The sequence below is a fragment of the Natator depressus genome, chromosome 9 (genome assembly GCF_965152275.1).
Source record: "Natator depressus isolate rNatDep1 chromosome 9, rNatDep2.hap1, whole genome shotgun sequence".
In the NCBI taxonomy this organism is placed as follows: Eukaryota; Metazoa; Chordata; order Testudines; family Cheloniidae; genus Natator; species Natator depressus.
The window spans coordinates 72,724,899-72,752,041 of record NC_134242.1 but is presented as its reverse complement, the minus strand read 5'-3'; the positions used below and the strand labels follow the sequence as shown (position 1 = coordinate 72,752,041).

General features: G+C 37.4%; 1 protein-coding gene across 2 annotated transcripts in view; it reads right to left on the bottom strand.

Moving 5' to 3' along the window:
- Nucleotides 1-13,240: 13,240 nt before the first annotated feature.
- Nucleotides 13,241-27,143, bottom strand: part of POF1B (POF1B actin binding protein) — a 46,240-nt gene continuing 32,337 nt past the window's right edge. For both annotated transcript variants that reach the window (XM_074964462.1, XM_074964461.1), the window contains exons 5-14: nucleotides 26,868-26,895; nucleotides 25,721-25,795; nucleotides 23,538-23,630; nucleotides 22,670-22,783; nucleotides 21,112-21,264; nucleotides 20,801-20,911; nucleotides 18,854-18,982; nucleotides 18,181-18,257; nucleotides 16,653-16,767; nucleotides 13,241-14,606 (exon numbers count right to left, since the gene is read on the bottom strand). In XM_074964462.1, the coding sequence (XP_074820563.1) occupies nucleotides 16,659-16,767; nucleotides 18,181-18,257; nucleotides 18,854-18,982; nucleotides 20,801-20,911; nucleotides 21,112-21,264; nucleotides 22,670-22,783; nucleotides 23,538-23,630; nucleotides 25,721-25,795; nucleotides 26,868-26,895 (889 nt within the window). In that variant the 3' untranslated portion in view covers nucleotides 13,241-14,606; nucleotides 16,653-16,658. The remainder of the gene's footprint in view (nucleotides 14,607-16,652; nucleotides 16,768-18,180; nucleotides 18,258-18,853; nucleotides 18,983-20,800; nucleotides 20,912-21,111; nucleotides 21,265-22,669; nucleotides 22,784-23,537; nucleotides 23,631-25,720; nucleotides 25,796-26,867; nucleotides 26,896-27,143) is intronic.

Genomic DNA, 27,143 nt, shown 5'->3' with positions numbered 1-27,143 from the left:
GTCACTTCCCTTTTCCATTATAACCCTAATTTTGACTCTATTCCTGAGGGGGTTGGGACTCTTCATATGTACTCTTAATCAAGAGGAAAAATTTGGGGGCAAAAATTTGAAATCAATCTGACAAGCAAATTTTGAATCATGACCCCCTGAAAAATGGAAATGATTTGGGGCTGGGGTGGGGGGAGGAATTGACTCTAGGTCTTATATTAGTCTGTCATTCTGAGGCTGTGTAGTCCAAGGAAAAGTATAGCAGGTATATTCCATAATAAAATGTTTTTGTTAAAGACTGTTGGTGAGACCCAAAAAAGATATGTGATGTTTACAATATATCACTGGTCAAAGGAGAGCCAGAGGATTGATGATTGACAGGATCCAGTCACAGCTTTTGCAAGTTGTTTCTTGACTAATTTGAAATCAAGAAGGGACTAGCTGGATAGTTCGAGGGGCTGAAGGTGGTGGAAGTTTTTTCACAACTAGCCTGTTGAGGTAAGGGCCCAGGTCCTCAAAGGCATTAGGTGTTTTATTTCTTTTGGGAATGGGAGTTAGGTATCTAAATAACTTTGAGGATCTAGGCCAAGATGTCTTGCTCACTAGCCATCACTCCTCAAAGGGCCTGAAAACTTTCTGCAGTCGGGGAATTCTGTCCTGTCTCATGCTGAGAGCACCAGACTCAGCTGAATGAAATGGTTGTAGTGGATGTACTTTTAAAGGGGGAATTTTACCACCTTTTGATAATTAGTTGGCCCTAATTAGGGTGTTTTTAAGTATTGGCTACTTTGGAGCAAGGCTATCCAACTGGATGGAACAGTGATCTGCCCCACTATGTTCAGTGTTGTGTAAATTGTTGAAATTAAAGTTAATTTCTTAAACCTTTTAAAAGTTATTTTACCAGGTGTAGTAGTATATATTTTAAGTATATTTTAAGCCTTTAATATTATTTTATTAGGTATTCTATGTATGTACAGGTTCAGCTGCAGCTATTATTTGATCAATATCCTATGTCCTAAACAATCTTTTCTGGCCTGAATACAGTTCTTCCTAAATATTTATTTATGCTTTATAATATCCTCTCCTGTATAATCTAGGCTCCCACTACTTGTACATGGGATAAAAAACTGCAGTTGAGAAGCAAAGTAACTAAATTAAAGTTACATCTAATTATTATTTATTTAACAGGGAGAATTCAAAGGAAGGAACAGAACTTATGTCCTGGGATTCTGAGATGAGATTCCATATACAGTATACTGATGCTCAGTTGTCTTAACTATAACTACAACTAAAAAGGGAGTCACCAATCTTGTCCTATTGTCTTATGATTAAGTGAACAACATAGTTTTTTCTTTAACTATTGAAGTGTGTTTGCATGAGAGAGAGAGACAGAGCACAAGAGCAAGCTGAAATAGTCAAAATAGAGCTGCAAAAGTGTTGAGTATAGTTCCTGATTCCTCACTAGAAAGGAATGGGTGCAGTCTGCTGATTAGCTAGAGGTATAAGAAAGTATTTCTTTTTGTGTGACTTAAATACTTTTGCAAAAATAAAATATGAAGTATCTAAAAACTGTCAAAATGTGATGAAGCAAATAGCTTGCAATCTAACAGGCTCTTATGTTCTCAGTGCCTCAAATTTCTACTTTCGAGTAGAACAGTGATCGAGTAGAACTCCTAGTAGGAGATGTTAAAATGCTATGTTAAAGTAAACAAACAAAACCTCTGTATCAAAACTGTCAAAAGTAGGCAATGGTTTATTACTTTAGCAGAAACATTACATAGCTAATAAAACTTTCAATTGTTTAAATTTCTGCACAGATTGTAACGTTCACTTGCAAATATACACTCCGTGATTCATAATGTATGTGGCCATTTTGCCACAGTGAGCATATCATTAATTGCATTTAACACAGTGCAGTTTAAAAATACCAAAAACAGATTATTGATCTTTATCTAAACATTGACACAATTACAATAACTAATTTAGGGTTTTGTATAGTCAGTGTCATCTACCAAAAATTAGATTTAAAGTATGGGATTTTGATGGACAGAAACATTGAGAGGACAGATATTCTGTTCATCAGTTTAGAGAGCTGAGTTTTGCATCTCAAGCTAATCCCTAAATCTCTTTATTTTAAATGTCTTGCAATTTCAGCACTTTCTTCATGTGTTAAAGTTTAAAAAAATAAAGCATAACACCATTTTTTGTAGTGGGAAACCATTCAGTCCTTCATATATTATATACAAGCAATTTTCCCCTTGGCAGATCAACATTAAAGAACCCTCAGCGATCATCCTTAGTTATTCTGTCATTCTCCCAGTGGCAGCTGGGCTAGCGGTGGGGTCTGTCAGTAATACTTGCTGCAGAAGTAGTAAGTCTGGAGCAGGTAACCACTTGGGTTATTCTGGGGGAGTGTAGCCAGACTATTTTATGAATATGCTTGTCAGGGTTCCCTTCCCACTCTGAACTCTGGGGTACAGATGTGGGGACCTGCATGAAAGACCCCCTAAGCTTATTTCTACCAGCTTAGGTTAAAACTTCCCCAAGGCACAAATCCTTTTTTTGTCCTTGGACAGTATTGCTGCCACCACCAAGTGATTTAGACAGACATTCAGGGAAAAAGACCACTTGGAGTTCCTATTTCCCTAAAATATCCCTCCAAACCCCTTCACCCCCTTTCCTGGGGAGGCTTTAGAATAATATACCAATCAATAGGTTAACCAAGTGAGCACAGACCAGACCCTTGGGTTTTTAGGACACTAAAAACCCATCAGGTTCTTAAAAGAAGAACTTTATTATAAAGAAAAAAGTAAAAGAAGCACCTCTGTAAAATCAGGATGGAAGGTAATTTTACAGGGTAATAAAAAGATTTAAAACACAGAGGATTTCCCTCTCTCAACTTCAAAGTTACAAAAAACAGGCATAAACCTCCCTCTTAGCATAGGGAAAATTCACAAGCTAAAGCAAAAGATAATTAAGCGCATTTTCTTGCTATTACTTACCATTTTTGTAATCTTTTAGATGCTTATTTCAGGTACGGTTTTAGGAGATGTTTTTTTCCTGCCCTGGTCCCTCTCTGTCCCGGAGAGAACAACAAAGAGAACACAAACAAAAACCTCCCCCCACAGATTTGAAAGGATCTTCTTCCCTTATTGGTCTTTTTGGTCAGGTGCCAGCTAGGTTATTTGAGCTTCTTAACCCCTTACAGGTAAAGGAGGGATTTTATGCTACCCTTAGCTGTATGGTTATGACAGTGCTTTACAAGATAAGTTTTAATTTCATCATCTAGATGTACTTTTACATTTAGTCCTACCGTTTATTTTCTACATATCCGCATAATAAGATGCATAAACGGTGCCAAACATTGTATGATCTGCAGTACTGCATATAGACTGTAATGGGATATCTGCATCAAATAACTTGGCATGATGGCAGAAAGTATGCTATACAGCATATCTTCAGAAAAGTAAAACATGTTTCATAATAGCTTAAATGAAATACGAAGTGGCAGGACAAATTTCTAGTTACAGAAAATGAAATCAGAACTAGAATTTAACAAATAATGAACACTCCATATATATTGCATTGTGACTAGGTAGCAATGAAGAGAAAGTTCTAAAACTGTTTTTGTTAAAGCCAACAAAATTTTAAAACCTGGTTAATGAACACATTTTTCAGCAAGAGAGCTTACCTCAGGAGGAAGTGGTTCTCAATGTTATCAGATCATTTTATTTGCAAATTGAATTCCTACTGACTATGAAATGCAAATATTAGAATGGGGTGGTGGGCTGGTAGAGTAAGTGCTGACTGTGATACTCCTTTGTGTGTGGGCTCTCATATGAGGCAAGGGTGGTAGATGGAGGAATTAAGGTGTGGTGCTTAGACCGTGGGTGGAGGAAGCTTCTCCTGAGATGATGGCTTGGTGACCCTACTTTCTCCTATTTCTAGGTTAATTTTTTAAAAGTTGGGGCATTGCTTTCCCTGTACCTGTTGGTGGCTGACTGATTCCTGGCTGTGCCTGATAAAAGGAAATCGGTTTAGAAGCAGGCTTGTGCAACTCTATCCGACCGATAAATGTGTTACCTAGATTCTTTGTCCTCACAGTATTCTGATCAATATATAGGGTGTGGTCAGATTTCAATCATATGAGAAACCAAGCTACTGAACGTTTCATTGCTTTAAAAAAAAAAAAAACTAATACTAAAAATAAGGGTTTGGAGCATGTCCACTTTAGCTGAACAGCTTTTTAGAAACCAGGAGACGATTCTTATTTTAATGTGAGCAAGTTAATATTGTCATCTGACCTCCCAGGCTCACAGCCCACTTCCCTCACCTCCACAGGCAGACTCTGTCATTGCCCAACTCTGGCCAGCAGAGTACACAGTGCTGCTGCTCTCCCAGCGCTACCCTCCACCAGCTCCCTGCCATCTGGCTGTGAATGGACACGGGAGCAGCTTCTGTCTCCTCCAAGTTGCTTTTTGGATGCGCGGACATTCTCACGGAGCAGCGAAGGTTGGGGACACAGAGGGGACCCCCAAGCCCAGTAGAGCAGGGACAGAGGGAGACAGGCACAGACCTGGGGGAGGGTGGGAAGTAAATGGAAGGACCACTTGGAGAGAGTAGGAAGGAGCCAGGAGAGAATAGGCTCCCAAGGTGGGGTGGAAATCCTGCAGATTAAGGGAACAGAGTGGGATTCTGGAGGGAAGACAGGGACTGCTGGAGTTCAGCTAGGAGGATGGGGGTTCGGGTGGGGCGTGGTAGGGCTACAAAAGAAAAATTAACTCTGAAGATAAAGGAACAAGCAGAAAGAAAACACGGAAGTGAGAAAAGAGAAAAATCCAAGAGCTCAGTTTCTCTTTAAATTCATTTATGGAAATGTTTCAGAGTAACAGACGTGTTAGTCTGTATTCGCAAAAAGAAAAGGAGTACTTGTGGCACCTTAGAGACTAACCAATTTATTTGAGCATAAGCTTTCGTGAGCTACAGCTCACTTCATCGGATGCTCAAATAAATTGGTTAGTCTCTAAGGTGCCACAAGTACTCATTTATGGAAATGAAGATGCCAAAGTATTCCAGAAATTACATGGACAGATTGCTTCTGTAGGATGAGATGGGGGCATTGGCAGACCAAGTGGTGAATAGGGGTGAACAGAACAACCCCACAGTTCACTGTATGGAAAGGAAATAAACTGCTCTTGTTTGCTGCTTATTTTTACTCTGCTGATTGTGGGCATTCTGGATATTTGTATGTAACCTTTGTGTACTACTGGAGAGTTTTGTTGTTTTTGCTGGGGTTAGTGTGCGCACTTATTGCTTGTCCAAAAAAATGGTCAGCTGTTCGACTTAGTCCAGAATTCCAAGTAAGTACCAGGTGGGGCGTTCACTATTTTGGGCATAAATGTTTTGCTATAAATTGTTTTAAAATGCAGGATCCATGTTGTTACTCCTAATAGAAGTACTATTCATTAAACATCTTTATCTTTCAAGAAACAAAAATAGGGAAGATTAAGCTTTTTTTAAAAAAACACAAAAAGGAGTTGTGAACAGTTTGACTAGCAAGGGAACATGGATAATGTGCAATCCAGGCATGTCAAAAAGTTCTTGGTGATATACAGTATTTATGCTTTCTGCTAATTCAAGAATTGCAGATGGTATTCTTAAAAAACTGTCAGTGAGTATCACACAACAAATATGGTGATGTTTTTCTAAGCAAATTTGATATGACACTATACAAAGTAGCACACTGTGTAAAGTGAGCTCTGCTGTAAAGCTGTACTCTGTCCTGTGTCATACACTAAAGTGATGCAAGTGATATTGGCCACATATATGCTGCTTATATGCTTGTTAATATGATGTTTGCCCATGCAAGAAAGGAAACTTATAAATGTGCAGATGGGTTGCTTTAAAATGTCAGACTTTTTTATTGCACTTTATTGATTAACTGATGTAAATTTAAAAGCTACAGGCACGTAAAAAATAAGTGATTTATGTTTATATCATAGGTTTTATAGGCGGTTAACTATATTCAGAGAACTTTAATATTACATGATAAATGAAATGTCGAATACTATAATCAAAGGTGGAAAGAGTCACAGTAGAAAAGACAAAAGTCCATATTCCCGTTTCCCATGCTCATGGTATTTGAACAATGGCTTGAGTACTTCCTACACCTTTTACTGTTAACAATATTGGCATATGGCCAATACACAACCAAGTTTTATGTCTGAATAGAAGACGCTCCTCGTAAATAAGACAATAGCTAGTAACTCTGGTTCAGTAAACAGCATATACAAACATGGTATTTTGCCACCAACACTATGAAATTTTGTTTAAATGAATTTTTGTTTCACAAATTTTAAATGATGTAAATAAGGGAAAAACTAGAAGCTTGGTGGCATGATAATTTTTCTTGGCCGTGTACTGTAATTTAAAATGGGCCTCATAATATAAAGTTAAATCTGGAAAATGATTATCCCAATATTGCATCTAAACATTTGTGATCTTTTTTAATAAACTCCACAGCTATAGAATTAACTAAAAAGTTAAATAAGTGAAAAATGCCTTTTTTGGCAAAAGAACATAAATTTATTTTTAATATGTACTTCCTTTTATCTACTGTTGTTTCCTGTACATGAATATATACAGAAAATATATATTAGCTGTTTTAAAATTCATGTTTTAATAAAAATAGTTCTGTAAAAATATAACAACTTTGGGTGAATTATATGTATTTAAAATAGACAGTGCTTAGTTATCAGTGGGGCTGTCAATCACAGTTAACTCACACGATTAACTCAAAAAAATTAATCACGATTAAAAAAATTAATTGCGATTAATCGCACTGTTAAGCAATAGACTACCAATTGAAATTTATTAAATATTTTTGGATGCTTTTCTACATTTTCAAATAAATTGATTTCAGTTACAACACAGAATACAAAGTCTACAGTGCTCACTTTATATTATTTTTTATTACAAATATTTGCACTCTAAAAATGATAAAAGAAATAGTATTTTTCAATTCACCTCACACAAGTACTGGAGTGCAGGCTCTTTATCATGAAAGTGAAAGTTAGAAATGTAGGGTTTTTTGTTACATAACTGCACTCAAAACCAAACTAATGTAAAACTTTAGCGCCCACAGGTCCATTGAACCCTACTTCTTGTTCAGCCAAACGCTAAGAGAAACCAGTTTGTTTACATGTACAGGAGATAATGCTGCCCACTTCTTAATTACAGTATCACCTTACAATGAGAACAGGTTTTCGTATGGCACTGTTGTAGCTGGTGTCACAAGATATTTACATGCCAGATGTGCTAAAGATTCATATGCTTCTTGATGCTCTTGATGTATTGCAGTTTTAAGAACGCTGGATAGAGATTCTGTAGGTGTTTGTCTGAGGGATCGGAGCAAATGCACTTTACTTAGAGCTTGGCTGTAGACAATGGATCATGTGATGCGGTCTGAATGAACGCTGAAGACATGTAGGTAAGTATAGCAGTCAGTAGGTTTCCGGTGTGGTGTTTATGTGACCATCGCTTATTAGCACTGTAGTGTCTAGAAAGTGGACCTCTTGTGTGGACTGGTCCAGACTGAGGTTGATGGTAGGGGTGGAAATCATTGAAATCCTGGTGGAATTCCTCAAGGGCCTCCTTCCCATGGGTCCAGATGATGAAGATGTCCTCAATGTAGTGCAAGTAGAGTAGCGGTGTAAGGGGACGAGAGCTGAGGAAGCATTGTTCTAAGTCAGCCATAAAAGTGTTGGCATACTGAGGGGCCATACGGGTACCCATAGCAGTCCTGCTGACTTGAAGGTATAAATTGTCCCCAAATCTGAAATAGTTGTGGGTGAGGGCAAAGTCACAAAGTTCAGCCACCAGGTTTGCTGTGATGGTATCGAGGATGCTATTCCTGATGGTTTGTAGTCCGTCTTTGTGTGGAATGTTGGTGTAGAGAGCTTCTACATCCATAGTGGCTAGGATGGTGTTAATTGATTTCTCGTTAGACTGACCTCACACTTGGTAAAGCAACCCCCATCCTTTCATGTATTTATACCTGCTCCTGTATTTTCACTCCATCCATCTGATGAAGTGGGTTCTAACCCACGAAAGCTTATGCCCAAATAAATTTGTTAGTCTCCAAGGTGCCACAAGGACTCATTATTTTTGCTTATACAGACTAACATGGCTACCACTCTAAAACCTGTACATGATAAAGAGATTTCCCTACAATTCCTGTATTAGGTGAATTGAAAAATACTATTTCTTTTGTTTTTTACAGTGCAAATATTTGTAATAAAAATAAATATAAAGTGAGCACTGTACACTTTGTATTCTGTTGTAATTGAAATCTATATACTTGAAAATGTAGAAACATCCAAAAATATTTAAATAAATGGTATTCTGTTATTGTTTAACTGCGCGATTAATCGTGATTAATTTTTTTAATCGCTTGACAGCCCTAGTTATCAATTATGCCTCGTTATTGGACAGTCTCATTAATTACTCATTTTTAAAATAAAAATACATATAAAACTATAGTAACATAATGAGGAGTGCTAATAAAAACAAAGGAATTCAGAGAATGATACATTTTTATCCATAGCTCTATCTCTTGTGGATTCTGTACTATAAGTAAGTGTGGCTGCATATTTGCAGAGACTTCTGCAAATAAAGAATAAATAAAGATTAAGGAAAGTTTCTTTCTTTAACTTTGAATTTTCTAATACTATTAATTAGTTTGATGGGAGTTTCTTTAACCTCTGAATTATTTTTACATTTCTGCTGTTTGTATCACTGTGGGGAAGAGCATTCAATGGATCACAGATTGGCTTTTGTAAACCTGAAAGACTTTTAAAAGTTATTGCTATAAACATGTCAACATCTCATATTCAGTAGAGAATTTTAGTAATTTTGCATGGTTTTTTTTTTTTAAGGTGCTTCCTCTCTACATGAAATATTCAACAGAGGAGTGTTGCAAAAGTCTGGATGTACTATGGAGCCTCCAAAATCATTTTTACTGTAAGTTTTGAATATTTTCTGTTCACTCTCTTGCACTGTTTGCTGTGGTGTCTACAAGTATTTGGTCTATTTATGCTAATTTGACGATCTTTTGAGAATTGTTTTGTTCAGTAGTTTTTAAAGGTTCCATTACTGTAGCATCTGGGCACACTTTATATAGATAAAAACAATACTATACAATAGCTTCTCCAAAATGAGGAAAATGTACTTTGAATATATAACAGTGAACCCAGTAGCAGCAGTAGTCTATGAGGAGATTTCAAGGACAGCGTTAATGGAACGCTTTGCTTCTCTGTGGTCACTTTTGGCCTCAGGCGTGTATCTTGTAGGACTGAATTTAAGGGGTGAAGTTCTGCTACTAGGAATGCCCTGTACCTGCAGACTTTACCCTAGAGATTTGATAGCCAAAGCTTTCCTTCCAAATGCTTTTTATCATTGTTAGGCACTGTGGGAAGAAAGAATGCTGATGACCACCAGGAGTCAGGAAGGCGAATTTCTTTCTGTATAGTAATGCATGGTTGGATACATGCATAATCACTGTGTCAAGCTTCAGCTATTGGGTAGTGCTGGAGACAGGGTAGCAGAGCAGACAAACTTATTCCTAGAGCTTTTAAAATTATTTTAGCATAAAATAAACTGGCAGTAAATCATGGTTTTAAGAGTTTTTTTTATCCATAGACCACTGACACCACTCAATCAGAAATGTTTGTCCAAATAATAAACTATATAATCTTATAGTATTTGTACTCTTGTTCTATTGTTATGGGTCAGAGTAAAAAAAGAAGACTTGATCAGTTGTCACTCTGCCTCTAATTAGCTTACATCTCAGTCATATCTCCTGTATCCTATTCCAAGAGAAGTGCTTTTGGGCACGTGTGTGCGTGTGCAATATTTAGCTGTTGTATGGTGCTTTTCATCTGTAGAGCTTGAAGTGCTTTGCAAAGAAAGGAACTCTATCTCCATTGTACAGATGTTGTAACTGGAGCAAGGTCATGCAGCAGGTCAGTGGCAGAACTGGAGATATTTGGCTCCAAGCAGTTAGAAGATTTGCTGCGACACTAAGTAGAGCTTACAAGTTTCTTGAATCAGACTTTGTCTCTTTTGTGTTGTAATCTCTTGAAAATAAAATGTATTCATATATATTTTTCAGGGCTTAATGTATCTGTAAAGCTTCTATAATGCAGATAATTGGGAGTACTGTGATATACCCATAGGGATGATACTACCTAAACAACATTAGATGGAAAGGAGTTTGAGGAAAAAGCATTGGTTTTGCAGGATAAAAACCTCGTTCTTTGTGTCATACAATTTACTAGAGGTATAGATGAAGAGAAATGTTGCTTATCCACATCCAGTGTGGTTGGGTGGAAAAAAATCACCCATTGCATTTCAGGGGTGAAGTTCTGCTACTAGGAATGCCCTGTACCTGCAGACTTTACCCTAGAGATTTGATAGCCAAAGCTTTCCTTCCAAATGCTTTTATCATTGTTAGGCACTGTGGGAAGAAAGAATGCTGATGACCACCAGGAGTCAGGGAGGCAAATTTCTTTCTGTATAGTAATGCATGGTTGGATACATGCATAATCACTGTGTCAAGCTTCAGCTATTGGGTAGTGCTGGAGGCAGGGTAGCAGAGCAGAAATATCCCCCCCAAAATATCTTTAAAGACTGAAAAATTGGTGGGAGCTGCTTCTTTGTTGTGTTTCACATTCTTAGGCAGTTCAATCAATACATAGCATCCCATTATGAGCTACAAGGTAGCAGCAGTGTTTAAATGTGCAAGTAAATGGTTGCAACTTGTCAATAAAGACAACTCTGGTCCCCACGCAAATAACATTAATGGTGGTTAGATTTCACATGCCCCAGATATGTTCTATGTTGTTGCTGATGTGGCAGTGGCTAGGGATCCACATCAGTGATCAGCCCTTCTACTAGATCCTGTACCAAGACAATTCCTGCCCTGGTGGCATCCTCGCGACAAAATCCTCAGCATCCCCTTGTCTCAACTGTCATATCCTCCCTTTCCAACTCCCGTCCAGTGTTAGGGGATTAATGCTAATCCCCTTTTGAGAGGGCTTTTGGAATCAGCAAAAGGAGCCTACTGATCGTAAATAGGAGGCACAGGACCTTTGGGTGGTTCTGACCAGCCAAGATTTACTGCTTTTGTGGATGAATTGCATGTGGTTACACTATTCTGGGCAAACACGGACACCTGTGATAGGATCATTTGAATTACTTTCATGAGAGTAGTTCTTTTGGGGAAAATGTGGCCCTTAATTATTACAACTGCAAGTCAATAAATCCTACATGCTTTAAAATGTAGAATACACCTTTCTCTTTAGATATAGCTAGCTATACATAAATAGAGATGTACAGCTGTACATACAGTGCTCTCTCATTATAGACATAGATCTGTGTATATGTATCTATAGATGCAAATACATACCTATATAGACATAGCAATCTTTTGTATCTAGAGATACACTGTGGATGTCTGCAGTGCTAGATATAGGTCGAGATCTGTGGCTGTAGCTGGCTATCCTAAAGATATAGCTTGCTGAAGCCAGGGATAGTCATCTTTGTCTATGCCTATAGAGAGCTACAGCTAAGAGATGTTAGATATTTGTACATAGCTATAACCATAACGATATAGCTACATCGCTATGGTTATAGCTATGTACAAATATCTATGTACAGAGATTTAGCTACAGATCCAGCAGTCAAATGATAACTCAGTCACAAGGCATACTTTGTACAAAATTTATCATAGCCCTATAAACAAATTGTGACAGTCTGTACCCTTATTTTCACCTTTTTTTATGTGATTCCTTCCCCCCAAAAGCATTCTTCCTTTACATGTGCGCTGCCTGTTGAATTGCTTCCAAGGTAGTTGAGCCAGAGAGAGACAAGACTAAGATGATGCCAGCAAAGATAGTTAGCCATTTTAAAAATGGCGTTTTTTCCCCTTGAGTCAAAGCTCCCCAGAGGTGGTGTTTTGTTTTTTAAAGGCGGCGGCATTTTATTCAGTCTTCCATTTTACTAACCCTATGGTACTGGCTGTTTTGCGCCAATAGAGTTCTGCCATGGCCATTAGGCAGACTACATTTTTGACAAACAATTTCCCACCTTTTCATGTGAATATCTTCTAGCATCACCACTCACTCTGGCAGGGAAGGAGCCCTGTGAATGTCATATTTGCATAATAACTAAATGAGAATTATTTTAAAATGGTGTAAATGTCAGTGTTGTTTAATAATGTGCAGTCAGCCATAAGAAATTGGGGCTTTAAGCTAATTAAAGAATGTCTAACATATGCATTAGATGTCACCTTATTCCTGTTTTAATTTTCAGGAGTTTGAGACCAGGGTCTGATCCTACTCCCCGTTAAGATAAGTGACAAAATGCCCATTGGATTCAGAAGGGCAGAAACAAGCCCCTAAATAGGAAAATTGTTTTAGAATGAAGGAAATATTCGAGTTCTGGCAAATTAAAGTGTCAGTGAGTCTGAAGTTGCGATATCATAGGTAATGTCAGTGGGCAGTTTGAGTAAGGATGGATGGCTTAGTCCCTACTGAACATTTGAATGGTATGTTTTGAAGTTGCCTTCAATGTTTGAGAAATTTTTGCCCCCCATGACTGACTTTGGGGTGGAGAACAGACAATAACTGTGTTTCTCAAAATTAAAAATATTGATAATTTCTTTGCTTACTCTGGTGGTGCAAAGGGCCATAAACCGGCAGCAGTGTGGAGGACTATAGAGCAAGCCCAGCTTTATGCCTGGCTCTCTCCCCTGAGTGCCCTTCAGCGAACTCTGCCCCCCTACTCCTGAGATCCTGCATAAAGGATTTGGGGTCTAGTAACAGTGTTAAATAAAAATGTAGCATCAAGTAGCCTAGCTGTTTAGATAAATTAGTGCATCTAAAGAATTAAAAGATAGGCCTTAGATGTTTTCTAAAGCAGATGGACACACGGCTGTAAGGTTTTGTTAGCAGAAAATTAAACTTGCACACTATATTTTATTAATAGACAAAGAATGTTTATTTCCCAGCTGTTTATTACCCATAGGTCACAAGTGCTCTCACCAACATATATATTGTATCTGTATGGATATAAAATGGACTCCAAGTGCCTCTAATATAACTAAAATATAGAAAAGAAACCCTTTACAAAAGCCAGCACCTATTTAAGTATTGTAGAACCCTTAATTCCTCTTCTCCCAGTATCTTCTCTATATTTTTTTTCAAACCCCACCACATTGCTTCAACTTTCTATTTTATCACTTATACCAAAATGATTGGGACACATTCTGTGGTCCTGAATCAAATGGGAATTTTGCTCCATTAACAACAGAATATAGCCCAAGAACTATTTTCATTTTACTTTATAAAAAAATGGATATGCCATATTCTTGAAATTTTGATTTACAAGTAAATTTCAAGAATCTTAAACTATGCCTACCTAGTACAGATAGATAGTCACAGCTGGTTTTCAGTTTATAAAGGTTCAGTCAAAAACTTATTCATGTGATCGCTAATGCACTTTTTAAAACTTAGTTGTCTTAAGTTTAGAAGATTATTTTGCCAGATTATAGATGATGTTTTTCATAAAATGTATCTGCTAAATTAGCACTCATCACTTATGGCCCAGCACTGAGGAGCTGGATAGAGGGAGTTTGTCTTGCATGGAGTTGCTCCCAAGTTAAAGCATTTTGGTTAGTTTATGTACAGAAATGCTGTAAATGTTTTCAGAGAGGTAACTTTTACTTTTAGAATTTCTTATGCCATTTTGAGATCAGAATTTTTGTGTGCTTTTTTTTTAAATGTAAACTTCACTGATTAAATTTCCATTAGTTCTAGTGGCTGCACTTATCTTTCCTCATCTGTCCATACTGAGATCAAATGCTAAGTGCAAGATTAGAACCAATGTAAGATCCGTGAAGTAATAAATTAACACTTTAGCAGTAGAAACTGGTACCACTATTTTAAAAACTTAAGTGTATCAAAATCATGAGCACCACCCTTTCAAGAAATGCTGATGTGCAGACGTATGTGTCAAACTTTACCAAGTAATTTGTAATTGATGTAATTTTGCCTCTACCGTTCACGATTATTATTCTTCACCAGGCATGCAGACTAAATAAGTGGGGGTTTTGGTCCTCTCCTCAGTAATGCAGCAAGGAATGGAAAATACCCCTTTACTCAATGTGGTCTGGAAGGACTGAACTTCAGAAATGGTATGGCCTGTTGCTTTTCATCTTTATAGAGAATGTAGCGTCTGGGATTTAACTGCATGTAACGCTAGTATTGTGTGTGTTACGACTCAGTAGTGGTGGTAATGGGCAGACTATGAAAAATGCGTGTTCTTCATCAGATAGAAGTTAATTTGCTTGCTTTGAGTAAGGCCAGCCATTGCTTTTCACAATCCATTATTTCCCACTGCGTGTCTTTAACACATACACCTTTGACTGGGGTTCAGGGAAAGGCCTGGTTCTAAATATTAGACTAATGATGAAAAGCAGCAGAACGTTAAAGCCATGATACAGTCATTTGGTATGAGCTCCTTTAAGCAGCTGGGACTGTCACTGGATCTGTTCATTCCTAAAAGAAATAAGCAGTTAATTGAGTGGAAGTTATTCCTGACACAAAACAAACATCACATTAGATTTCACATATGTAACAATTTTGCTGTACATGTACAAGTGCTTGCAAGAAACATGGTTGTTTTTATATAATAGGTATCTGACATTCCATGGGACTCAAGTGAATAGCCTTAGTTCCCATTCAGTGTCTAACTTTAAGCACCCAGGTTTAAATATTCTAGTACTCATGGTAGCATGCTACTCAACGGCTACTTATTTTTAAAAACTACAGTAATGAGCACATAGGTGCTTCTGAAAATTTTACCTATACACACCACCACATTTCAGTGACAAAAACTTGCTTAAATACTGATAATGTTTTGTGGTAACTGAAATACACTGCCTCATATGTTGTTACAGGTGAAGTTAAAAAACAAAACACTTCTAGTATAAACCTATATTGTCATAGGTTTGTAACTTAGGTTTCAGTTGAAAAGAAATTATTTTACTTGCTACAGTGGAACCTCAGAGTTATGAGCACCTTGGGAAGCGGGGAGGTTCGTAATTCTGAACAAAATGTTATGGATATTCTATCAAAAGTTTACAATTGAACATTGGCTTAATACAGCTTTGAAACTTTACTATACAGAAGAAAAATGCTCTTTTTTTTTTAAGTAGTTTACATTTAACAGTACTATATTTATTGGTCTCTGCTGCTGCTTGATTGCATACTTCCAGTTCCAAATGAGGCATGTGGTAGACTGGTCAGCTCATAACTCTGAGGTTCTACTGTATGAAGATCTTGGGTGAAAACCTGGTGTCGCTGACTTTAAATCCTGCTCCCATTAAGGTGTGGGAGGGATTTTTCATTTTGGGAGCTGTCCTGATGTTTGCAGGAGATAAAACCTCAAAATTTCTCTCAGCTTATAGTACTCGCTCTCTCTCCTGTAGTGAAATAAACAAACGAGTTTAACTTTCAAACAGACTCCAGCTGCCCCTTGTGACTCCTACACCTCTACCAATCTCCTTGTACTCAGAATTGAGTATGCTCCTATGGTGTCCCCTACAGGAGGAACAGCCTCCCCACTCTCTCCTTAAAACCCACCAATCTTTCCTACATGTCATATGTTTGTTTCTTCAGTGAAAGGAACTGTTTTGTCTGTGTAAAGTGCCAGCTAAGTTTACGAGGCTGGATGTATATTTATATTCAGGGTTAAAGTCCTGCTCCCCAGAAACCTTGTCTGCAAACTACTTGTATTCAAAAGCAAGCCTCTATGTGCTGCTCTGCCTATTGTAAAAGGGCCCTAAAACCAACGCTGATTCCAACTAGTGGAGGACTCCTCAGGCACTATGTATGGCTGGCTGCTGAGGATCCCCTCAGAAGCCCTGGAGACTGCTTGCTGTAAACTAAAGCCCCCACCCCTCCAACTACATGTAGAGATTCCAGGCAATGTTGTGGGGCAACCTTGAAACTGCTTGTAACTGTCTCAGTTATACCACAGAGCCAAAGGAGCAGCCCAGGTTTCAGAGCAGATAAAGGTGATTTGAAGCCACCAGCGTCCCTGGGCTTTGAATTTTGTATGAGAGCCTCTTATTCACCCACCCTACTAGTTTATTGAGGGTGTGGTACATCCTATTAGAGATAACAAAAAATAGGGCACATTTTCAGTGCTGGGATTTAACAGCTGATTTGGCTTAATCTTCATTTACCACATACCAGTACTACTTATGGTGTAATATCAATAAAAACTGTAACCCTTTCAAAGGCTAAAGTAGGGTTGTAAGATATGAGGTACAATAGACGAGAGGAAAAAAGTAGAGGCTATTCTACTTATTATTCTTCACCAACATGCAGAGACCATTTTTAGTACTTGTCTATTATGAAACATTCTCTAGGCTGTTCTTACTGACCTATTGCTCATTTTGCTATTTTATTTACAGAAAAGAAGTCTCCAAAATAAGTGTTGTTGCCTAAATGCTTTTTACTAGCCCATTTTTGGCTTCTTTAGAGTACTGAATCTGCACATCAACAACAAATGATATATAACTAACATGGATAACTTACATGTTTCTACATTGCCTCAGTCTTCTCAATTACAATAGTCTCTGTTTGTCTAACTGGTGATGAAACCATGTAGTCATCGGACAGGAGACCAAGGATTGGATATTGGTTCATGTACCTGTATAAAAAGTTTTGCACAACTGTAAGTGGAATACTGTTTAAAAAGCTCAGCAGAGATAAACATCTATGTCCAAAGCAGTATCTCATCTTGGAGGACCAAATTCAACCCTTCCCCCACAATACTCACTTCTAGATTAGTTATTGGACCCAGATTTGTTTAAAAAGAGTTAAGTAAATATCTAAACCATAGTTTTTGAAAGGCTTTAGTTTACCAGCCGAAATTTTCTCTCTCCTCAAAGGCATCCACTTTAGAAGTGTGTGTTTCCACATGTATTACTTTTTCTTTTAAAGCCAAACACTCATTACTAACTATATGCCATGATTCTGTCCAACACCTATTAATTAGCATTAAGGGATGCTCAAAAGACACAGGCATACAGTTTCAGAGGACCAAAAAAAAAAAAAAAATGGCGACAGTATGGACTGTTTTTTACTGTTCTTTTGACATGTGTGTTCTCAGCCCAGGACATGTCTACACTACAATCTTAAGTCGACCTATGTTAGCTTGACTTACAGCCACCACAGTAATTACTGTGATGGCTGCTGGACACACTACCATCCTTCTGTCAGTGGTGTGCATCCTCACCAGGAGCGCTTCCACCAACTGAAGAGGGGCAGTGGGGGGGGTTAAGAGACAGGGATTTCAGCTCCACACATCTCCCTGCCAGGAGCAGGGGGAGGTCAGCCACCTGGGGCTTTTTGTCTCTGGCAGGGAGATCCAGCCTGGACTCCTGTCAGTTGCGGAGTCAGCTTTCTTGTGAATTTCATGGCTCCAAAAGGAGCTGTGAAATTGACCAGACAGCCAACATCTTAACTACACCAGCATAAGTGGAGGTGTAATAGGGCCCATACATTGGTGGGAGCAAGGCTGTAATATAAACACTAACATAAGCTGCCTTATGTCAACCTAATTCTGTAGTGTACACCAAGCTTTAGTGTTGTTAACTCTGAAGAGCAAAATGGATTAAGTAGTACATATTTTTTATCCCTAAAGCAAGCAAATCTAAATCAGCATTCACAGACAGAGATTGCCATATTTATTCTGATCGTTTTCTGGCCATAAATACAAATGTTCTGAATAAAAAGTGCAGTAGGATAGATTTCCAACTAAGTCCTAGAACACTGGCATTTCTCAGACATATACAACTTTCTAAGGTTTAGTTTATCAAGTGAGATTCAGAGGAAGGAACACACTCATTTATCTTCACATCCTCCAAACACTTCATTAAAATGGTCAGTGGGACTATATAAAGCACATCCTCTCCAGACATTTTTCTTAAGCCCAGATATTAAATAAACATTTTAAAAGAGAATCTTGAAACCTGACGTTTGCAGGCCACTACTGCTGTGAAAACCAGTATAAAATGAAAATTAAAAAAAAAATTTTAAGAAAATTATATTGCTACATTACTTTTTTGTGATGATAGACTTTGTTACACCTGTGGATTGATTGCATGATAATCTTTCTTGCTTCAACCTGAAGAGTTCCTAAGGAAACCAAAAATAACATTTAGTGAAGAGTTCAGAATTATCATTTTTAACTCTGAAGTCACAAGAAAATAGTTAAGGTTAAACTCCTTTCAGAAGACAAAATGGAATCAAATTTGGTTATTCCAATAGACTGGGTCAGAGGAAGGCCTACAGGCTCTACCTAACAGTCAAGGGTATTACTAGGGGTTGGGCAAAAATTACTCCTTTTTCAGGAGAGACAAAGGTTGAACAGGTTGCAGAACTCCCCTCTCTATGAAGCATGCTCATAAATTCCTCTGGCATCCACTTAGCATGGAGGAAAGGAAGGGGCAGCTGTTGATAAGTATTAAAGATTCTTACAAAGGAGTTTTATAGTAATAGATGGAAGAAGTGTCCTGCAAACCAAAGACTTATACATGTAGCAGAGCAATTAAAGGAAACAGCACTACTGATCTGTTATCTTGGCAGATCTTCTCTACCCCACCTGCTCTATCTTCCACCTTAAATTCTAATGATTTACACAGTTAAAATTTGAATTTTCTTATGGTCCTCAACAGGGTAAGAGTAAATAATAGACTTTATAAAACTGCAGCACAAATGAACACTGTTTTTACCTCTTGCTGCTGTTTAATAAAAGTCTCCTTCTCTTCTAACATTGAAGTAAGTTCATGCAGCCTCATCTGGAAGTCACTGTTACTTCCATCTCTTCTTGAAATATCTTGCTGGAACTGGTTTATCTGGGACTTTAAAAAAAAACAAACAGTTATGCACATGGTAAGGAATTTAAGGAAAATAATAGCTCTGAAGTCTACACATCTTAAATAAAGCTGACCTGCAATGAACAAACAATGGAGTTGTGCCCCCTTTTTTTGCTGCTTTGTTTCAAAAAGATCTGAATTTTAATTTTTTTTTTTTGGTGGGGGAAGAAAGAAAAGAAAAGGAGGAAGTTCAAGTCTTTCTATGTTGTTTTTCCTGAAACATGCTACAGGCGACAGGAGAACCCGTAGAACTCGGATAATTAAAAACTTGATTGACAGGAGAAGCCAATTTTATTCATATGTTTAAAACTGTTGGTTTGTTTTTAGTTAACACCTATTTCTCACACACACCTGAACAGGAGAAAAGATGGCTTAGTTAAAAGTTAAATATACATCTAAGACCCCCAATGGAGTCTTCTATCAAAACTGTGGAACACTAAACTTGAATTACTGATATTATGGTTAAAAAAAAAAAAAAAACCCAAGAACACAAAGAAAGCTTTTCAGGCCTTTTTAATACATAATGAACTAAAAAGGCAAAAAGTCCAACTTTTCCTCCTTTGCTGGTCTCCTTTAAACTAGAATTAAGCTAATTTTATCCAGTTTGTGGATTTTATTTTATTTAATGCACTACTTCTCCCATGTTTTGCTGCTGTTTGTTTTCTGTTACTTTATAATTATTTAAGATTTGTATTATGGTAGTGTCTAGAAGCCTAAATAACGATCATGACCCTGAATATATGAATACAGAAAGTATGGTCCTGTCTTATGAATACAGAAAGTATGGTCCTGTCTGTGTGACTAGTCCTGGACATGACTCTGAAAATGAAGGATTTTCATCAAATAATAGAAGGATAATTTTTTTTGATTGTGCATCCTACTGGCATACACTTAAAAATCCAAATTTTATTTAAAAGTTTTATATCTGCTATTGGTACAAAAACTCCAATTTTATTTCTTTCAGGACTCCAACTGAAAGAAATAAAAGGGAAAAGATATTTGTATTTCCAGTTTGTCCACTTGGTACATTTGTCAGCGCTTTAGATCTCATCTCCTTATGTTTGTGTGGATTCTCACACAGCAAGAAACCACATTAAAATAACCAGATTAATATAAAAAAAATGTTCAGGGAGACTCAAGAATAGGTCAACTTCAATTAAATGATTTTAGCTCCTTTTTGGTGCAATGGAGTGGTTCCGAGTTAACATTATTACTTTAGTAGTTCACTAGTGCTTTTATTTTGTTTGGTATCAGTAAGTTTATGAAACTCAGCATGCTCTGGTAAATTCTTTTGGTTACCAATTATAGCACAAGTTAGAAAGATCTCTAAGCAGGCCAAATATAAATACAGTACCCTTGCGTGACAGAGGTTTTATAGGTACAATTTAAATCAGGATCTGTCTTATTCTGTGAAAGCTGCCTTTCTGGTTAGTTTTTGCACGCTCCCAAAATACATGAATCTTTTGTTTATGCTCAACTCACAAGTCTCTAATGTGTAGTAAAACTGCCAACCCAGTTTTGGAGTTAGAAAAGATTCTGTAAAATCTGCTTCTGAAGGGTGAATTATTAGTTTTCAACCAAACACAACGTGAACAATAAGGCGAGGATTTCAATGGATACAAAACAGAGACCACTATCTCTAATTTCAAACCACAAAATAGCTAAAGTATGTATATTTGGTTGGTATAAGCTTCTTCCATTTTGTAATTTTGAAAATGGAACCTGCCACTTTCCTATATCCATACTTTGCTCAGAAATCTGTATATGATTATGAATGTATACGTTATAAGATAACCAACGTACCCTAAGATTGCGGATCTCTCTATCTTTATCCTCTCTCAAGTTGTTAATCATCTCCACGTAACGACTAGAGAGCTCATCTGTGCTGGTTTGTATCAGTGGATTAGAACAGGTCTATGCAAAACAAAATTATAGTACTCTTAATTATTATGCAGTGTAATACAGTTATAAGGATATAAAGTATGTATCATCAGATGAGAAAACAAGAAAATTATCTTTACATGTCACCTTCCCTCCACCCTATGAATTCTAAATCTAGTGTAGCTGGATTTATGAGTGAAAAAATAGTGACAAGAAAATAAAAAAACCATTACCTTCATTCTCAGGTTCTGGATCTCCTGTTCCAAGGCACGCTTGCAGTATTCCAGTTCTTTTAACCGACAGTCCTTCTCTCCCTCAGCACATCGGAGAGAGATGATCTGTTCCTCCAGTGAACGACATTTTGCAGCACTGTCTCTGAGTCCTTGCTATGAAAGCAGCAAACAAAAAATTCTTAGATATGGTCAGTGAGGTAGTCTCAAGGTTTGTCTTTGAGCAGAGCTCAGTTTTGGGTATACAGTTACTTATGATGAGCCATTTTTTAACTTATTGTCCTACATAACTTTATTCATAGCTGATTCATATCAGCTGGAGAGCCGGATGTTGGGAGATGCTGCACATATTCAACTTCTGTTAAATCAATGGAAATGAAAGGCAGTCAGCACTTCCCTGCGCCAGGCCTTTAGTGTATATACTGTATCCAGTGTTGGTGTAAGCATGTGTGGAAAGAGGTTGGGCATTCTAGGAGGTAGGCCAAATTCACTCTAGAATCTGTGAAACTTAGCACTGGATTTTTCAAGCGAGTAAGTTCTTCAAATCACTAGTTTTGGACAAAAATTCCCTACCCCCAAAAGACTGCCCAATGTTTATCTGATATAGTGGACTAAATTCTTAATAGGCTTTCACAGGTGGACAACAACTTCAATTGTACATGGAGCATTACTAAAAAAAAATTTAAACAAATGACTAGCAGACTCAACTTATTGCTTCTGCTAGAGTGGCTATGAATTATGATATTTTTGGCAATTACCATATCCTACACAGAACACATTTCCAGATCTCATTCACTTGCAACTGATAAATACGATTTTTTTAAAAACACACAAAAGTATTTTTAAAAATTAATGTAGAAAAAATAAATTGGATCCATAAGGCTCCATTACAAGGACAGAGCAGCATATGGGGCCTTAGTATAAATGAGAATTGGCCCCTTTATTTTCCTAGCCAGAACCCTATGTATTAGATCGGGGTGGCCAGCCTAAGAAGGAGCCAGAATTTACCAATGTACATTGCCAAAGAGCCACAGTAATATGTCAGCAACTCCCACCGGCAGCTCTGACGATCGGCACCTCCCACAATCAGCTGTTTCTCATGTGCAGGAGGCTCTGGGGGGGGAGAGGGGAGGAGTGAGGGCATGGCAGGCTCGGGGGAAGGGGTGGAGTGGGGGCAGGGCCTGGGGCAGAGCAGGGGGTTGAGCAGAGCGCACCACCCAGCACATTGGAAAGTTAGCATCTGTAGCTCCAGCCCCGGAGTCAGCATCTATACAGGGAGCCACATATTAACCTCTGAAGAGCCGCATGCAGCTCCAGAGCCAGAGGTTGGCCACCCCGTGTTAGATGTCTGAACATCTCCGGTAACAGTACTCGTATAAAGTGTTCAGAACAACACATTCACATGTTACAGAGAATGCTGATCTCTAACCTCTCTCCTTTTTGTTGGAAGCTGTTCTACCAAGAATAGATTTGTGAAAGTTGTTCATAGAGCTCAGTATTTATTTTAAGTGTGAATTCTTGAGGGATAGTAAATTTGTTCATAATAAATATATGAATTTACCTGCTGTTGACGATTATTCTCCCTCACGGATGCCAACAGTGCTTCATACTCCTTCACCTGAGATTCTTTAAAAGCCAGGTCTTTCTCTAGTAACATCTTGTCAGTTTCCAATTTCTATGAGACAAAAGTACTTGTTATGAATAGCTACTATAATTTGTCAGTATAAATAAAAAATGGATCCCCTTATTTTTAAAAGAAACAAATGAATTAAAATGACTAATTTATCAGCTCATCATAAAGGCAAACTAAATGAAACAAGACCCCAAAGTGTGTACTTAATTCTAAATCAGTTTTGTTGGATAGAATTTAAATTATATCTGTGATTTGTTTGCTCTGTTACAATACTGCACACTTAGCCCAAAGTGTCCGTGGTTACATTATTTTCTGTATAGATTCTTATATCATGATAGTAGTGCATTAAGCAACATGACTAACATCTGTCACGTTTATTCTCTCATCCTGGTCAAGTTAAGCACCATCAAGTGAGGGTAGATATAAATTCTCCACAGTATATATAGTTCTGTTATTTTGCTGTCCTGTCTTCCTATGCTATGCACATCATCCTGGTATCAGAGTATCCTTCATCAAAATAGGCAATTACCTATACAGCTAATCATTAAGGGAAAGTCATCATGCAACAGTAGTAACGGCAGTGGAGTTTGCTGCTGGGACAAGATACTAGTCTAGTCTAAATTTTTTTTTATGGACTAAAGCTGATTCTTGCAAATACCTGAAACAATGTAATGTAAAAACTCAGATCTGTGTTATGCAGGAGGTCAGACTAGATGATCATAATGGTCCCTTCAGGCCTCCAAATCAACCAACCAAAGAGATCAGACAATGGAAACTAAATTTTGCAATAACCTACCCCTAAGTCATCTTGTAGATGGCAAAGCTCCCCACGCAAACTGCCAAAAGTGGAAAGAACAAGTCGCAGTGATTTATCTGATGTCACTCTCATCTAGGAAAAAGAAAAGGATTGATTTCAGATTCTTTGTGGGATATAATCTTTGACAATAACTGAAAATAACCAAACAACAAGAATAGTAAAACTGATTGTCCTTAGTTTAACAGTATAGGATTTATTTGAAATCTGTTTAGAGACACGTTAGATAATTTCAAACTTGGACATTACATTTACTCTGCAGCTAACTAATTCTAGAAACAGAATTGTAAGAGCTGCTCATGTCACTTGTACTTTGAAATCTGAATCCATGACTACAAGGATGAGACTTTTTCATTCACTAAAAACAACACTGTCAGTTACACAAAATTATTTAGATTGCCTCATAATATAGGACAAAATAAACATTCCAACTAAGAAAGAATAAGAGAAATAAAGAAGAGTTTCATATTTGCACACAGTGGGACGGGAAAAAAAACATTAATATTTCAGATTTTCAGCTATATTGTGAGTGTACAGCATTCAGAATTAGAGCAATTACAAAAAAACCAAAACCATTAGTCATCACTCCTGGGAAAGCACACACCAGTGAGTCAATTTCTTTGAGATCTGCCAAACTAAGCTTTCACCCCAAGGACAAAAACCATTAGATAAAAACACCAGCTCCTCCCTTTAGTGGAGAAAAGCAAAACAGATTTAAAAGGAGTCAGTAGTGCTTAGTAATGCTGTATTGGCTGTCGTCTTTTTCCGTTGTTAATAAACTGAAGTGGCGGTGCGCGGGGCCTGTTCATATTAAAACAATATGTTATTGTAGTATCTCATGGTGCAACAAGTCCGTTTTAAAGTTATGGTGAAGAGTCAAGTTGTTTTCCTTTAAAGGATACAGAAACAGCTCTAGTTACTGGTATGATCAATGACTCTTGGGATTATCAGTGAAGGCTTGGTATTTATATAGTAAAGATTGTAATCTGATCTTTTTATGTCTGGATCAAAATGGATCATGTTTCCCTGTCTACTTAATTTTCTTATTAATACGCAGCACTTTTGAAAGCTTCTTTCACAGGATTCCCAACATCTCTTCTTAGTTCAAATTAACAGAAGTGTTTTGTAACACACAAGATTAACACTAACAATTTTAACTGAAAGAAATACCTCTGTGTAAAATAAAAATCAGGATCGGCTGTTATTTTGACTACAGGGGTATCAAAATAGTATTTTAAAGCAGCATCTACGAGCTCATGGTACTCCCTCATTATTCCACCTGCTGCGCCTGCAGCAGCTAGCACTAGAAGGGGGCTTCAAACATAACATTTATACTACAATTCCTAAGCAATGCCAGATGAACTAAGGAGGAGTTTCAGTTCTGACTGAGCACATTTCACAGCAGTGACCAGAAAAGCATACCACTAAAATGTATAAAGGATGGGAAAAAAAATACTGAGAATAATATGCCTTCATTTGGAACCTTGTGTTCTTTTCTGATCACCGCATATCCAAAAACATCTGGCTAAAGGGATCCAAAGATGTGTGACAAAGATTACTAAGAGAGAACATGACTGAGGTATATAAAAAGCGAGGCACACTTTATATTAAGATTCACTTATAAAGCGTTAAGTTATTAATAGATGTCATAAGGAAGTTACAGACATGAGTTATGTGTGTTTAGGTAGTCATCAGATGATGTTATAGATGGTTACACAACATGGATTGTAAGCTATCAATAAGATCTGCTGAACTATAACAATAACAATAAAATATCTACTAATCACTTCTTAATATAAAACTGTGACCAAATAAGGAAAGGTACAGACAAGGTAATCCAGATGCTCCTATTTAATCCATCCTCATAATGTGAGGAGACTTCCAATCAAACTGAAAGGCGAGAGATTTAAAACGGGTAAGAGGAAATGTGAATAGTGTAAAAAAAGTAATTAGTTTGTGGAAATGACTGCCACAAGACATCAAGGCCAAGCCCTTAGGAGGATTCAAAAAAGGATTAGATGTTTATAGGAATAACATTCACAGTTACATTAGATAGGATAAAAATGTGTAAGACATCAGTGCTTCCAGGTGTAAGCCAATCACTAACTGCCTTAAATTAACAGTGTTTTTTGTAGATTTGCAAGTAATATTTTTCATTTGCATACCTGCAGGAGATAGCGAATTTGCTGCTTTGTCAACTCTGACAGTCCTTTGGGAATCAAACCTTCAATATCTTCTACCTAATAATGAAGACAGAAAAACAAACCAATTTGTTGGCTTTGACATCTCGAATAAGAATTCTTCCTGTATATCACAATGTGATTTCTTCATTAAATTACTCTGCTTGGAAAACATGAGAAAGACAGAAAACTCTGAGAAATGGAATGCACACAGATCAAGTTATATCCAGAAAACTTCCAAAATGTATGTCTTACATTGTATATAAAGCTAATTTAGATGGAGACATTAGTTTGAAGCATATTTATTTTTTGCTGATGAATAAGCAAAAAAAGTCTGTCAATTTTAAATGTGTATATTTTAGAAATAACAAACACTTAATTATGTTCCTATTCTGGAGAAATAAAAGTTACACTGAGTTGCAGCTACACTAGCCTGTGATGTGATCTGATCAAATCAAATCCTACATGCTAAGTATGGACAGACTTGGTCAGTAAGTCATTGGAGACTAGAATGACCTACACGCTGCAGGACATGCTATACATGATTTAGTAAGTGGCACATTCCAACAGGATGACAGTAGTTAGAGATTGTAACTGACTAGACTGACAAATGCAAACAGATTAAATTCCCTTTAAGTTTCATTTGGAGGCAATATTGTACTTCACTTCCTGTGGAGAAACAACTCTGTGCAGTGTTGTTAAAAACAGCTGCTGCATTTGTGGGAGAGTGAAAGTGCTATATGTTTAAGTATTTACAGTAGGAAGCTTTTTAAGTGACATACATCTTATCCAGGTTTTTACCTATCTTGTCAGTTTTACAGACAAACACACAGGAAAAAAGTTTTAATGTTTGCCCCTCATAAGGTACTAAATAATGGTACTACAAATCATTTAAATGTACATGTTTAAAAACATCATATTTGAACCATATTGCTATAGATATATTTAGGAATCCTACTGTTTCCTAGGCGTGCACAACTATCAAAAATTGTCCTCCTTATATTACAGATTGGGCTAGATCCTCAGCTGGGGTAAACTGGCATCATTTCATTGAGTTCAAAACTGAGAATCTGCCCCATTGTTATTACCAACAAATAGTGACCATTTGGACTGGATTGCTCTGAGTGCTTACTTGACTTGTAGATTCATTGTCCTGTGTCCTGTAAAACACACACACAAAAATGACAGATTAACAGCGTGCCTCTTGCTGATGTGAAAGAGGAATGAAAAAAAACCTGCCCAATCATGAGAAGAAAAATGGGCAGGCTTCGGCTCTCCACCACATTTTTAATTTGGGGATCAGAACAAAGGAGGGTTAGCTTCAGCCCAACTGGCCCCTTATATTCCTCGAGGTGACAAGCAACATCAGAGAGCCATTACAATTGCTCTAAGCACTGCCAATGCCTTA